The sequence below is a fragment of the Sciurus carolinensis genome, chromosome X (genome assembly GCF_902686445.1).
Source record: "Sciurus carolinensis chromosome X, mSciCar1.2, whole genome shotgun sequence".
NCBI classification, from domain to species: Eukaryota; Metazoa; Chordata; class Mammalia; order Rodentia; family Sciuridae; genus Sciurus; species Sciurus carolinensis.
In genome coordinates this window covers 66,057,821-66,073,279 of record NC_062232.1, presented here as the reverse complement: position 1 = coordinate 66,073,279, position 15,459 = coordinate 66,057,821, and the positions used below count along the sequence as shown (strand labels likewise).

General features: G+C 34.2%; 1 protein-coding gene across 1 annotated transcript in view; it reads left to right on the top strand.

Moving 5' to 3' along the window:
• Positions 1–15,459, top strand: part of Pof1b (POF1B actin binding protein) — a 93,101-nt gene that overhangs the window by 14,016 nt on the left and 63,626 nt on the right. Inside the window, exons 3-4 of the mRNA XM_047535595.1 lie at positions 714–788; positions 3,338–3,418. Of these exons, the coding sequence (XP_047391551.1) occupies positions 714–788; positions 3,338–3,418 (156 nt within the window). The remainder of the gene's footprint in view (positions 1–713; positions 789–3,337; positions 3,419–15,459) is intronic.

Here is a 15,459-nt window from a genome sequence, read left to right as displayed (position 1 = left end):
TTGGAATTAAACTAGAATCAGAAAAGACAAAGAACAATTAAGAGGGAGCTTGAAGTAATCTAAGGGCAACAGTCAAGTTTTCAAAAGTATTTTTCTATATTGGTTTGGCAATTTTTACAGTTAATACTTTTGTTTGATAAATTTTGCATTTCTTAGCCCATTAAGTCCCAAATTTTCAATTCTATGACTTTTTCAATGAAATCGACATAGGTGTATTAAAATAAGTTATAAACCAATTCAGAGCTTACACATTCTTTATGTTCATTAAGAGCAAAAATACAGATTGTCTTATATATAGGACACAGGGACAATATAGCATAAGACAATATAGTATGTATAGGACATTGGTCAAATATGATATCTGAGATGCTGAGACAAAATGGGATATTAATTACAAGCATATAATAACATTGGGGTATATATCAGCACCCCAAAGAAGAAAAAATACATAACCTACAGGTATAAGGAGAATGTATTCCTATGAAAGTGCTCTAGAAATTATTTTATCATTAGGTTACTTGCAAACCTAATAAAGTAATTCAGTAATGTACTCTTTGGAATGATGGACATCATCAAAGAAAGCCCTATGTAATATTCTTATTTCTGGCTGATAATATTATTAGAAAACTAAATAACATAATGCCTCAGGAAATTATGACTTTCAGAAGATACTGTTCAGTAAAAATTACTGAACCTTTTGTTTCTCTCAACAGGAACTCCATTCTCCAACTCTGAAAATATCTTCTTGTGCCCCAAGCACTCTACATATAACCGAAAACACTGAACAGGTAAAAAAAGTTATGAATAAGATTTGATTTGTTTTAACTCTTTTTATGTAGGTCATGATCATATTTGTAAGCAATCTTTAGGCCCGCATTAGGCTTTCTGCAGTCACGAAATGTCAGGATCCTAAAAAGAAAAAGGAGACTCTAAGCATAAGAATCAGCTCAATTAAAGGAATGTAAAATGAGTGCTATGAATCAGATTCTTCAGTTTCATTGTCTAGTCAATCTAATTGCCTTTAGTTTGAGTGAAGTTTAATGTTAACCAAAAATATCTGAGTGAATATAGATATTTTAAGGGTAATTGATTTTAACATAAAGTTCCTTGTAATTTTAAAAATGGACTTTGTGATTGATAATATTTTGTTTGTATTCAGAGAGAATAACTTATAAGGCAAGAACTAGCCTTTCTCATAGGTGTATGATTTGAAAGAGACCAGGGTCTATTTTTCTTAGCATTTAGGGTCTAATAATCCCACTTTTAGAATTCTTGAATCTAGGCAATGTTTGAATGAAATGCCTCTATAATGATAATTAAATACTATGTTAATAAATATGTGTTTTTACCCAGTTGCCACGTATCCAAAATTATATTCTAAGAAATCAAACCATTGTATACCATAAAGTTTGTGTTTAAGTGGGAGGGGAGCGTAGGGAGTATGGAATTTAGAGGATAGTAGGGGAAAGAAGATGCTGTTTTAAAAACCATCTGTTTTAGTCAGCTATTTTGCTGCTGTGACTAAATGATCAGTCCACCACAATTATAGAGGAGGAAAGGTTTATTTGAGGGCTCACAGTTTCAGAGGTCTTAATCCATAGAAGGCCAGCTCCATTCCTCAGGTTTCAAGGTGAGGTTGTACATCATGGCAGAAGAGTGTGGCGGAGGGAAGCAGCTCACATCATCAGGAAGCAAAGAGAGTCTCCTCTCTCCATATACAAAATATTTACCCTAAAGCCATGCCCCAATTTCAATCTCCTCCAGTCACACCCTACCATTTCAATTAATATCATCAGGGATTAATTCACTGATTGGGTTAAGACTCTTACAACCCAATCATTTCTCCTCTGAACCTTTCTGCATTGTCTCTCGTGAGCTTCTGGGGGACACCTCACATCCAAACCATAACACCTTTCCATCCAGATTAAGTACCAGAGCGTGAACTTGGATAATGAGGACACAAATGAAATAATGAACAAACAAACAAACTAGTCTTTAGACCTTGAGTACAATAATGAAAATGTGACATTATGCAAAATGAATAAGATTACCAAAGAAAAGTTTTCCTACTACTTCCCAGTTTGGGCTAGACTAAAGTCAATCAAAATCATGCATTTATTCAGCAAATATTTGCTCAATGCCAAGTTTGTGACAATATTGCACAAAGGCGAGTTAGACCCAATTTTTTTACGCTATGGTAGAACTGTAAGTCCACTTAAATTATAATTCCCTATACCCAAATCCAGATAATCACATTAACTGTTACACATTTAATTTCTCTACATTTAATTTCTGAAAATAAAAATATGTTTATTGTAGAAAAGTTTAAAATTACAAAAGAATATAAGAATGAATAATACAAATCATTCTTGATTTATTCCCTCTCCCAGAGATACTACTCTTAACATTGTTATATTTTCTTTAGTTCAGACACAAAATTAAGATCATACTATATATGTTGTTTTGTATCCTTATTTTTTCACTTAAACTTATATGATATTATGAACATTTTCTTGTAAATGTGCCTTGCTCAAGATAATTATTTAATAGCTATAGATGGTTATTTAATTTCCCCCCTCTCCTTAAGATTATGCTCATTCTACTGCACCTTTATCAGCATTGTTGTCTTTAAAATTTTCAGTATGTGTTATGCTTTTGTTAACTATTGTTCCTAATTTGGTTGATCATGTTTTGTTAAGTTTATTAACCATTTCCTTTTCTTCTTTTATCAATTGTACATGTCATTTACTCATTTCTCTATTAATGTCAAGAATTTTTCTTCATTGACATATAAGAACTCTCTTTATATTAATGATATTGACTCTTTTCCATCTAACCTTTACAAATTTTTAGTGTTTTCTCTCCAGTTTAAAGTTTATGGCCCTCTCCTTTCAACACACTGAAGATTTAAAGGTATACATTCATGTGCGCACACACACACACACACACACACACATATACTCACAATTTTTTTTCTGTGCCCTTCCATTTTTTTTAAATATTGGATGTCCTTTCCAAGCCAAATACTTATTAAATAAATATTAAGCTACATTTTCTTCTAATCATGTGGTAACACAATGAAACAAATATTTTGAAATTCTCTACAAATATTGTTCATTTATCACTGTGAGACACCAATAAATTAGAATAGTACTGAGCACACAATACCTGGTTTCATGAATGTTCCCAAGTCTGAAATTAACTATAGAATCACATATCATGATTCATGCAAATGACTCTAAAACTTTCACTCTAAAACTTGGTCCCTATTAATACTGATGGCTCTAAGGTCACTAAATATAAATAAATATGCACACGTATATTTTTTTCTTTTCAGGAACTTCATTCTCCAGCAGTGAAAGTCACAACATATCCACAGACTACTATTAGGAGATATATAGTACAGAATCCTGAACAGGTAAGATGTCACATAAACTCTTTTTCCAACATATAATTCCTTCAAAGTTGATAGGTAAACTAGAAGGGCAAGTTAGTTACCTGGTCATTAAAATCAAGTCATTGGAATTTTTTTAGTAATAAAGTGAATTTCTAATCATTCATATAAAAAATGCCATCTTTCAGACAACCAGGCACCCATTTATTCTGACTTATGGATGCAATAGTTCCAAGCAGCTTAAAAATTCTTGGGTTATAAGTGGTTTCTGATTCTATAGTCGTAGTCTTGAACTACAAAGGATTTTTCACACTTTGAACCAAAGAGAAAAGGGACAAAGTCCTTTCATAGTCTTTCCATAAAATCCCTATTAACTGTTACACCAGGGATTAGAGTTTTTAGACTATTTAGTTTTGCATTTGAGATATGGACTAGAAAGAAGAAAATGAAAAGTCAAAAGTTCAAAACTGTCTTCATGCTTTTGTTGTTTACAGTGTGTGCTTGTATGTGCCTAGCAATGAGATGTTTTGAAAATTGTATTTAATATTAAGATATACAATCTTGTAATTCACAAAGTAGGTCATTATTCTGTGTCCCATTTTGAGAAGAAAATTAAGAAAATTATTTTTGTTCACAGTAACAAGCTTTCCTTGATATTTACATTCACATTCCCCTCCTAAACACTTCACACGCGCACACACACACACACACACACACACACACAAACACAAAACATTGTCAGCAAAAGGAAGTTCCATGAAGTTATAAGGACATCATTTTACAATTGGATACAGAAAGCTATACAGAAATTCTTTGTTTTGCTTTTTTTTAAAGCAGAAGTTGAAAGAATGTATGTAAACATCCTCAAATAAAGTACACAAAATTCAAATGAGAGCATGACCACAATTAATTTGAAACTAAAATTATATTCTTGCAACAACAAAGTTATAGAAAAATGAGTCATTAAGTAATTGCTATTGTGACATAACTTCATGCTATAGTTGAAGTACTTTGCACAGCTGTAATCTCCAATTACCTTTAAGTTTGTCACAATCTTTAATTTTCTGATTTTTTAAATGGATTATTTGACATTTTGGCAGATCAGAGAGGTTACTGAATAACAAAAACCTCCTTTCATTCCTCATTATTTGCTCTCTTTGAGTTCAATGCAAATTTTTTCTTTTTTTATTTTTACAGACTGCATTTTGATTCATTGTACACAAATGGGGTACATCATTTCGTTTCTGTGGTTGTGCATGATGTAGATTCATACCATTTATGTAATCATACATGTACGTAGGGTAATGATGTCTGTCTCATTCCACCATTTTTAATACCCCCTCCCTCTCATTTCCCTCTACATAATCTCAAGTACTCTCCTCTCACCCCCACCCCCACCCCCATTATGTATCATCATCCACTTATCAGGGAAAACATTTGGCCTTTATTTCTCCACTACTTAGGGAAACAATTTTCACCTCCCTTACAAGATAAAATAAATGATTGGTTTCAGCTATGGAAGGCAAAGCATTAAATTAGGGTGCCATGTTTGCTATTTAGGTGAGTGAGAAGGTTATGCTTGGTTTCTACTAGTGTCCAGTCCCACAATTCCTCATTTATTTATTCTAAAATCATGTTGTCATGTTTCCTTATTTAGGGACACCAGTGGTTCTGCATGTGTGTGTGTGTAAATCTGTGTACACACAAACTCTGAGTATGGTTTGCAGTGTATCTTTTTTTCTCATTTGACCAATCCCTTTATACTTTCTCCATATTCCTCCCCCTCTTTCATTTTCACATGAAAACTGGGAGACATGCATTTTTGAATGCATGGTCCACTTGATCTGGCTTCAAAAGAGTTATTTCTAGATAACACTTCTTTCCTATAATGTAAAAACCTGTGTTTCCCTAGGTTTTATCTAGAAATTTTAAACATCAAATAATTTGGATTTCAATCCACTTTGCCAGCAAATCTTATGTGACATTGGAAGAAGTTTTATTCTTCATCCAATGTTAATAAGAAAACAGGAAAATTAATAGTTATTGGTTATATACCACATGCTAGGCAATTTACATATTGTATTCCATTTAATCCTACAAAAGTGAAGAAACGGAAGCACAGAGAGATTCATTCATCTGTTCAGTGAATATTTATCAGTTACTCTGTGGCAGAAATTGCCCTAAAAAGGTTCCCACTTTTGTGAAACTTAAGTTTTAACTGGTGCAGAAATATTCAGTTACAAAGTGGCAGAGCTGGAAATGGAATTGAAGAATATATATCTGGGAAAAAATATTGCAACTTAAGAGAGTTGATGATGGAGGTAAATTGGTTATCATAGTCTTACCTATAAATCCTCTTACCTTCCATGTAGTTACAAAGGCAGAGAAATTCGATGTATGCAAGTACATAATGTATTAGAAACACTGGGCTTCCTCTGTAGGAACTCATCATTTTGAGCTGTGGTTCAACTATAAACAATTTCTCAATAAGACCCAGCAGAGGACTTAAGAAAAATAGTGATTTTAAAGCTTTTAAGTCTCTCCTTTATTGAGGAATAAAACAAATTTCAAGCCCCATGCTTTGTAAACAAAAATAATCTAACTGGTCTTGCAAAGCAGCTTGAAAATCCTGTCTAGATATATTCCCCATTTTATTTCTAAATACATTCCTTTTTTACTTGCTCTTTTAAATCCCGCAGAAGACTCTAGTTTAATTATAATATTTATAATAAGCTGAGCCTCCTAAATGGCAGCTTCATCCTCTTTCACCTCTCAGCTTGTCTGATCTTTATTTCTCCTCCCTGTAATTAAACTGATCTCAATCCAATTCTTTCATTATGATTTCCTTCTATCTTTGTTCAGACTTTTTTTTTTTTGGTTGTTTCAAAGTGTTCTTAGTCTCCATTTGATACCATTTTAGTCAAAGAACTTAAGCATTTTCATTTATTATTTGAACCAGAAATTTAAAAAATAATTTTATTCCATCCATGGATAGAATCTTATTGATATTTATCAGTTTCATTAATTTTTCAATTGTGTAGCTTTCACTGTGGGGAGGAAACTATGCAGCCTTCATATAGAAACAAGGAAATAGATATGTTTCCTAAATCAAAGGAAGTTATAGTTAACTATAAGGAACTTATAGTTAACTTATAATGAAGGGTAAAAAGTCATGACCACAAATAGCTATGTAAAATACCGAGTGGGATGATAAAATACAGCTAAAATATTATTAGAGTCAGATATTGGAGATAACATATATGATGGGGGAAATTATTGAAGGACTTTTTTGTGGTATTTAAGTTATTAAATGATTAACATTGTTTTAAGCATCCTTTTACTAAAAATGTAGCTAAAGTTTTAATTAAGTGTGATTTGCTCAGGTCTCCTCGAATTCACCACTCTTTTCTGACAGCTGTTCTGGTGATAGTTTTAACAAAATTTAATAACTTACTGGACATGGAGGTTGAAAGAAGAAAAATCACATATACTCAAAGCTTTTCAGCTTAAGACAATATAAATATGGCAGCCCAACTAACAGGATTAAGAAGGGTAGGGAAGACGAAGGTGATCTGGTAAAGAAGATTTAAGCGCTGTTTGAACCAGTGGCATTTGAGGTACATGGAAGATACCCAATAGTTAAAATGATGCAGAGAAAGTCATATTTGAGACAGAGACATGGGAGTCCTATTAAAGTTATTATCAAAGTTTTAGGGATAGTTGGGCATGGTGGCACATACTTATAATCCCAGCAGCTCAGGAGGCTGAGGCAGGATGATTGCAAGTTCAAAACCAACCTCAGCAATTTGACAAGTCCCTAAGTAACTTAGTGAGACCCTGTCTCAAAATAAAAACAATAATAATAATAAAAAGGGCTGGGGAGGTGGTTTGGTGGTTAAGTGCCCCCCTGAATTCAATCCCTGCTTTAAAAAAAAATGCTATGGGAATGAGTGAGATCACTGGGACATAATCGAGAATAAAGGACTGTATAGATGGAGGGGAAGGGTGGGAGGGGAGGGGGGGAAGGGAAAAAATGGCAGAATGAATCAAACACCATTACCCTATGTAAATTTATGATTACACAAATGGTATGCCTTTACGCCATGTACAAACAGAGAATCAACATGTATCCCATTTGTTTACAATAAAAAGAAAAGAAAATAATAATAAAAAAAAAAGATCAGAAAATCAAGAAATGCCTACTTTAAAGTGACAGAAAAAATGAGGCACATTCATAGGAAGAGGTGTTATCAGAGAAGGATGTGAACATAAATAAATGAAGCAAATAACAAAAGGAAGTGATCAACCATCTCTAGTAGTTCTAATGACCACCCAAGAGGGTAAATTTTGAGAATGGGGTTGATCATTAAGAAATCAATAGTGATAATTGAGAGACCAGATTTGGTATATGTGTGGTAGCAAAATTCAAATGTAATAAGTTAATGGGTGAGTGTATCAAGAGGAAATGGAGGAAATGAGTGAGGATTACTGTTATGAAAAGGATATTTGTGAGAAAAAGGAAAGATGGAATGGTAGCTAAAGGAGAATTCAGATGTTTGGAGACACTGGGAGAATTGTAGATATTGGGAAAGAACCAGTAATAAGGAAAGCTAAAGATGTAACATAGTATAGAGACAAACAATGCTGGAGGTGTCAAGAGGGGATAGTACTGTGGGGACATAAAGAGAAGTGACATTGGGGAGAGAGTATTTCTAGAGTAGAAACTGAAGACAGATTTTTAAGTGTGGAGGAACATGGAGAGATCACATGGGATTAGGTTATCTTGGTTTTTTCCATAAACAGAAAGAGAATGAGGGAATATGAGCATGTGGGGGTTGAGGAAAATAATATTTGTAGCCACAGTTATAGGGAACTTGAATATAAGTATAATCACAAAGGTTGGAATGTCTACTTAAAATTGGATAGCTTGTACTTATAATAAGCATATTTTTAAAAATTTCTTTGTTGGAGTTTTGTGGCCTGGGAACAGCAAAGTAGATGTTGGGAATTACATACTCTGTTAGATGTGAGAAATACTGCCGAAGGTTCCAAACATAACAATTAAATTTATAAGATCAACTATTTTGAAAGCACCTTTTAATTTTTAGTGTAGATATGGCACCAATTCAAATGTACAGATTAAACAAAAGATGATGCCCAAATAGTAAAACTGTTTAGCAGTTCCTTTGTTGATAAATCTAAACTTCTGATTAAAGTTGCTATTCTGATTTGTTATATTAAAATAATTTATTCATATTGATATTTGATTTTACTGTCTTATAGATTTTGGAAAAATAATTATTTTAATTTGAAGTCTTTTTTAAAAAGTCATTTTAAAATAATGAGACCAACAAGCATTCTAGAGAGAATCAGTACTGTAAACTCCTGAACCATCTTTCTTCCTTAAAAATAGTAATAAAGGTTCAGGATTTATAGTAAAATTATTTGAGAGAAAAGAAAATTTCATGTTTTAATAAATTTGTTTTCCCTTTCTTAGTTCATGTCATCTGTTCTCTCTCAATCACATGCTCCTTTGCTATGGGGTATTCCAATTTATAAGTCCTTGCCCTCAATAAGCCCATTTTCATTTATTTTGAACTTGATATTCTAGAAACATTAAAATAACATTCTCAGAAATTATTTTAAATATATTATAGATTTTAAATATTATAATAACAGTGTTATTAAAAACCAATAATATTTGTACATTAAAGTTATAAATAAAGGGTACCCTAAAATACATTGTTTTATTTGCTACAAGATACCCTGCATTATTGTCCCTAAGATAAGCAAACTGAACTTCAGAGAAGGTTAAATGGCTTTCCTGTTTCCACAGTTCATAGACAATGAAGGAAGAAATCAAATACAGGTTTTATGACTTCATAACTTTTTTTTCCCATTAGGCCTGCTTCTACTAATTTTAGTAGTGAAACTCATTGGATTTTTATAATAGTCCAAATCTAATCCAGTTTGTAGTTGTTACTTGTTGACATCTCTAAAGCACTTAAACTTTCAACTTCCTGCTACTTCCTGAAAATTTCCCATCTTGATTTCTATGACATATTTTTCTTCTGATTCTCAGACCTCCTACAACTTGTCTAGTTCTATCTTTCATCTTCACTCATCTTTTTAGCAATTGCTTGGTTTTAACTAAGATTTCTAAGCAGTTGGTTCTGAAATCCAGATGTGCAGTCTTGAAATTCCTACTTAATTCCGGACCTGTGTTTTGAAATTCCTACTTAGTTCCAGATCTGTGTTTATAACCATATGCTAGATGTGTACATATAAGTACCCACCCACATATTTGTTGCTTTGTGATGCTGGGGATTGAGCCCTGGGTCTCACATATACTAGGTAAGCACTCTGACACTGAAGTATATCCCCAGACACTTATACATTTTTTTTACAGTCTTTGTGGTATCTCTTTACAACAATTTCATATGTGTTAAAGGAATTACTATGTGTTGTAAGTAATAAAAACATGAACCAGACCCATATTCTAATAGGAGCATATAAAACTCTGTGTCTCAAAGTTTGTTTTTGATACTATTGGCTATGTAGTAGACTCCTCCAGTTTCAAGATCTTAGAGTCATTTTTGAAAAGTACTGCCCTTCAATATTAGGATAATATCCTACCCAGTATACATTCTTGCATTCTTAATTTTCTCTGGTTAATCTTCCTGAAGTCAACTTTTTTTTTTTTTTTTACGTTTACATAGGGTAATGATGTTTCTTTTTTTTCCCTTCCCCCCCACCCCTCCCACCCTTTTCCCTTTATACAGTCCTTCTTTCCTTCATTCTTACCGCTCTCCTTAGCCTAACTCTAAACCTAACCCTAAACCTAATGCTAACCCCTCCCACCCCCATTATATGTCCTCATCCGCTTATCAGCGAGATCATTCGTCCTTTAGTTTTTTGAGATTGGCTTATCTCACTTAGCATGATATTCTCCAATTTCGACCATTTGCCTACAAATGCCATAATTTTACCATTCTTCATTGCGGAGTAATATTCCATTGTATAAATATGCCACAGTTTCTTTATCCATTCATCAACTGAAGGGCATCTAGGTTGGTTCCACAATCTGGCTATGGTGAATTGAGCAGCAATGAACATTGATGTGGCTGTATCTCTGTAGTATGCTGATTTTAAGTCCTTTGGGTATAGACCAAGGAGTGGGATAGCTGGGTCAAATGGTGTTTCCATTCCAAGCTTTCTGAGGAATCTCCACACTACTTTCCAGAGTGGCTGCACTAATTTGCAACCCCACCAGCAATGTATGAGTGTTCCTTTTTCACCACATCCTCGCCAAAACCTATTGTTGCTTGTGTTCTTGATAATCGCCATTCTAATTGGGGTGAGATGAAATCTTAGGGTAGTTTTGATTTGCATTTCTCTTATTACTAGGGATGTTGAACATTTTTTCATATATCTGTTGATTACTTGTACATCTTCTTCTGTGAAGTGTCTGTTCATTTCCTTAGCCCATTTGTTGATTGGATTATTTGTATTCTTCGTGTAGAGTTTTTTGAGTTCTTTATAGATTCTGGAAATTAGCGCTCTATCTGAGGTATGGTTGGCAAAAATATTCTCCCACTCTATAGGCTCTCTCTTCACATTTCTGATAGTTTCCTTTGCTGAGAGAAAGCTTTTTAGTTTGAATCTATCCCAGTTGTTGATTCTTGCTTTTATTTCTTGTGCTATGGGAGTCCTGTTAAGGAAGTCTGATCCTAAGCCAACAAGTTGAAGATTTGTACCTACTTTTTCTTCTATAAGATGCAGGGTCTCTGGTCTGATTCCAAGGTCCTTGATCCATTTTGAGTTGAGTTTTGTGTAGGGTGAGAGATAGGGGTTTAATTTCATTCTATTGCATATGGTTTTCCAGTTTTCCCAGCACCATTTGTTGAAGAGGCTATCTTTTCTCCATTCCATATTTTTGGAACCTTTGTCTAGTATGAGAAAATTGTATTTATTTGGGTTTGTGTCCAAGTCCTCTATTCTGTACCATTGATCTACCTGTCTATTTTGGTACCAATACCATGCCGTTTTTGTTACTATTGCTTTGTAGTAGAGTTGAAGATCTGGTATTGCAATACCCCCTGCTTTGCTCTTGCTACTGAGGATTGCTTTAGCTATTCTAGGTTTTTTATTCTTCCAGATGAATTTCATAATTGCTTGCTCTATTTCTGCAAGGTTCATCATTGGGATTTTAATTGGAATTGCATTGAATCTGTATAGCACTTTAGGTAGTATAGCCATTTTGACCATATTAATTCTGCCTATCCAGGAACATGGGAGATCTTTCCATCTTCTAAGGTTTTCTTGAATTTCTTTCTTTAGTGTTCTGTAGTTCTCATTGTAGAGGTCTTCCCCTCTTTTGTGAGATTGATTCCCAAGTATTTTATTTTTTTCGAAGCTATTGTGAATGGGGTAGTTTTCCTAATTTCTCTTTCTGAAGATTCATCACTTATGTATAAAAATGCATTGGATTTATGAGCATTGATCTTGTAACCTGCTACTTTACTGAATTCACTTATGAGTTCTAAAAGTTTTCTGGTGGAATTTCCAGGTTCCTCTAAATATATAATCATGTCATCAGCGAACAGGGATAGTTTGAGTTCTTCTTTTCCTATTCGTATCCCTTTAATTTCTTTGGTTTGTCTGATTGCTCTGGCTAGAGTCTCAAGGACGATGTTGAATAGAAGTGGTGAAAGAGGGCATCCCTGCCTTGTTCCAGTTTTTAGGGGGAACACTTTCAGTTTTTCACCATTTAGAATGATATTAGCCATGGGCTTAGCGTAGATTGCCTTTATAATGTTTAGGAATGTTCCCACTACCCCAATTTTTTCTAGTGTTTTGAGCATGAAGGGATGCTGTATTTTATCGAATGCTTTTTCTGCATCTATTGAAATAATCATGTGATTCTTAACTTTAAGTCTGTTGATATGGTGAATGACATTTATTGATTTCTGAATGTTGAACCAACCTTGCATCCCTGGGATAAAACCCACTTGATCGTGGTGCACTATCTTTTTAATATATATTTGTATGCGATTTGCTAAAATTTTGTTGAGAATTTTTGCATCGATGTTCATTAAGGATATTGGTCTGAAATTTTCCTTCCTCGATGTGTCTCTGTCTGGTTTAGGTATCAGGGTGATATTGGCTTCATAGAACGAGTTTGGGAGGGTTCCCTCCTCTTCTATTTCATGGAATACTTTGAGGAGTATTGGAATGAGCTCTTCTTTAAAGGTTTTGTAGAACTCGGCTGAGAACCCATCTGGTCCTGGACTTTTCTTTGTTGGTAGGCTTTTGATGACCTCTTCTATTTCATTGCTTGAAATTGGTTTATTTAGGTTGTGTATGTCCTCCTCGTTCAGTTTAGGTAGTTCATATGTCTCTAGAAATTTGTTGATGTCTTCGAGGTTTTCTGTTTTGTTGGAGTATAGATTTTCGAAATAGCTTCTAATTATGTTTTGTATTTCACTCGTGTCTGTTGTGATGTTTCCTTGTTCATTCCAAATTTTAGTAATTTGAGTTTTCTCCCTCTTTCTCTTTGTTAGTGTGGCTAAGGGTTTATCAATTTTATTTATTTTTTCAAAGAACCAACTATTTATTTTGTTAATTTTTCCAATTGTTTCTTTTGTTTCGATTTCGTTGATTTCGGCTCTGATTTTAACTATTTCCTGTCTCTACTACTTTTGGTATTGGTCTGCTCTTCTTTTTCTAGCGCTTTGAGCTATAGTGTTAAGTCGTTTATTTGTTGATTTCTACTTCTTTTTTTGAATGCACCCCATGAAATAAATCTTCCTCTAAGTACTGCTTTCATAGTGTCCCAGAGATTTTGATATGATGTGTCTTTGTTCTCGTTTACTTCTAAGAATTTTTTTATTTCCCTCCTCATGTCTTCTGTTATCCATTCATCGTATAATAGTGTATTATTTAGTCTCCAAGTATTGGAGAAGTTTCTGTTTTTTATTCTGTCATTTATTTCTAATTTCAATCCATTATGATCTGATAGAGTACAAGGTAGTATCTCTATCTTCTTGTATTTGCTAACAGTAGCTTTGTGGCATAAAATATGGTCTATTTTAGAGAAGAATCCATGTGCTGTTGAGAAGAAAGTGTATTCGTTCTTTGTTGGATGGTATATTCTATATATGTCTGTTAAGTCTAAATTGCTGATTGTGTTGTTGAGATCTATAGTTTCTTTATTCAATTTTTGTTTGGACGATCTATCCAGTGGTGAGAGAGGTGTGTTAAAATCGCCTAGTATGATTGTGTTGTGGTCTATTTGAATTCTGTAATTGAGAAGGATTTGTTTGACGTACGTGGATGAGCCAATGTTCGGGGCATAGATATTTATGATTGTTATGTCTTGCTGATTTATGCTTCCCTTAAGCAGCATGTAATGTCCTTCTTTATCCCTTCTGACTAGTTTTGGTTTGAAGTCCACATTATCTGAGATGAGGATGGATACTCCAGCTTTTTTGCTGTGTCCGTGTGCATGGTATGTTTTTCCCCATCCTTTCACCTTTAGTCTATGGGTGTCTCTTTCTATGAGGTGAGTCTCTTGCAGGCAGCATATTGTTGGATTTTTCTTTTTAATCCAATCTGCCAGTCTGTGTCTTTTGATTGATGAATTCAGGCCATTAACATTCAGGGTTATTATTGTGATATGATTTGTATTCCCAGTCAATTGACTCATATTTGTTTTTGACATGATTTGGTTTCTCCTTTATTTGGCTATTCCTTTAGGCTAGCGCCTCCTGTTGCTGATTTGCATCATTGTTTTTCATCTCTTCCTCATGGAATATTTTGCTGAGAATGTTCTGTAATGCTGGCTTTCTTTTTGTAAATTCCTTTAGCTTTTGTTTATCATGGAAGGATCTTATTTCATCGTCAAATTTGAAGGTAATTTTTGCTGGGTATAAGATTCTTGGTTGGCATCCGTTTTCTTTCAGGGCTTGGTAAATGTTGTTCCAGGCCCTTCTGGCTTTTAGGGTCTGGATTGAAAAATCTGCTGATATTCTTATTGGTTTCCCTCTGAATGTAATTTGATTCTTTTCTCTCGCGGCCTTTAAAATTCTGTCTTTATTTTGTATGTTAGGTATTTTCATAATAATGTGCCTTGGTGTGGGTCTGTTGTAATTTTGTATGTTTGGAGTTCTATAAGCCTCTTGTATTTGGTTTTCCATTTCATTCTTCAGATTTGGGAAATTTTCTGATATTATTTCATTGAATAGATCGTTCATTCCTTTGGTTTGTTTCTCTAAGCCTTCCTCAATCCCAATAATTCTTAAATTTGGCCTTTTCATGATATCCCATAATTCTTGTAGATTCTGTTCATGATTTCTTACCATCTTTTCTGTTTGGCCAACTTTGCTTTCAAGATTAAATAATTTGTCTTCAATGTCTGAGGTTCTGTCTTCCAGGTGCTCCATTCTATTGGTTATGCTTTCTATGGAGTTTTTAACTTGGTTTATTGTTTCCTTCATTTCAAGTATTTCAGTTTGGTTTTTTTTCAGTATCTCTAACTCTTTATTGAAATGATCTCTTGCTTCCCGTATTTGGTCTTTTAACTGTTGATTGGTGCGATCATTTAATGCCTGCATTTGCTCTTTCGTCTCCTCCTTCAATGCCTGCATTTGCTCTTTCATCTCCTCATTTGCTTCCCTGATCGTTTTATTTACGTACATTCTGAACTCCCTTTCTGACATTTCTTCTGCTGTGCTGTCATTGGGTTTTATTGATGTAGTATCTAGGTTTGTTTGGGACATTTTCTTCCCTTGTTTTCTCATATTGGTCAGTTGTCAGTGGGACCCTGAGATATTGCAGTTTTCCGCTATTGGCTTATAGTGTCCCGGTAGATTTCCAGTGTATCACCTCCCAGCCTTCAGTAGCCTGATGTCTTGGAGGAATCTGATAAAGCAGCGTATCCGAAGAAAACTGCCCCTAGCCCCCTACTGGTTCCACGATTTGGAACTGGCTCTGTGCTGAAATGCTCTCACTGTGGGCCTGCACCGTGCAGCTGGCCGTGTGGGAGGAGCTCACTGCCGGAGTGT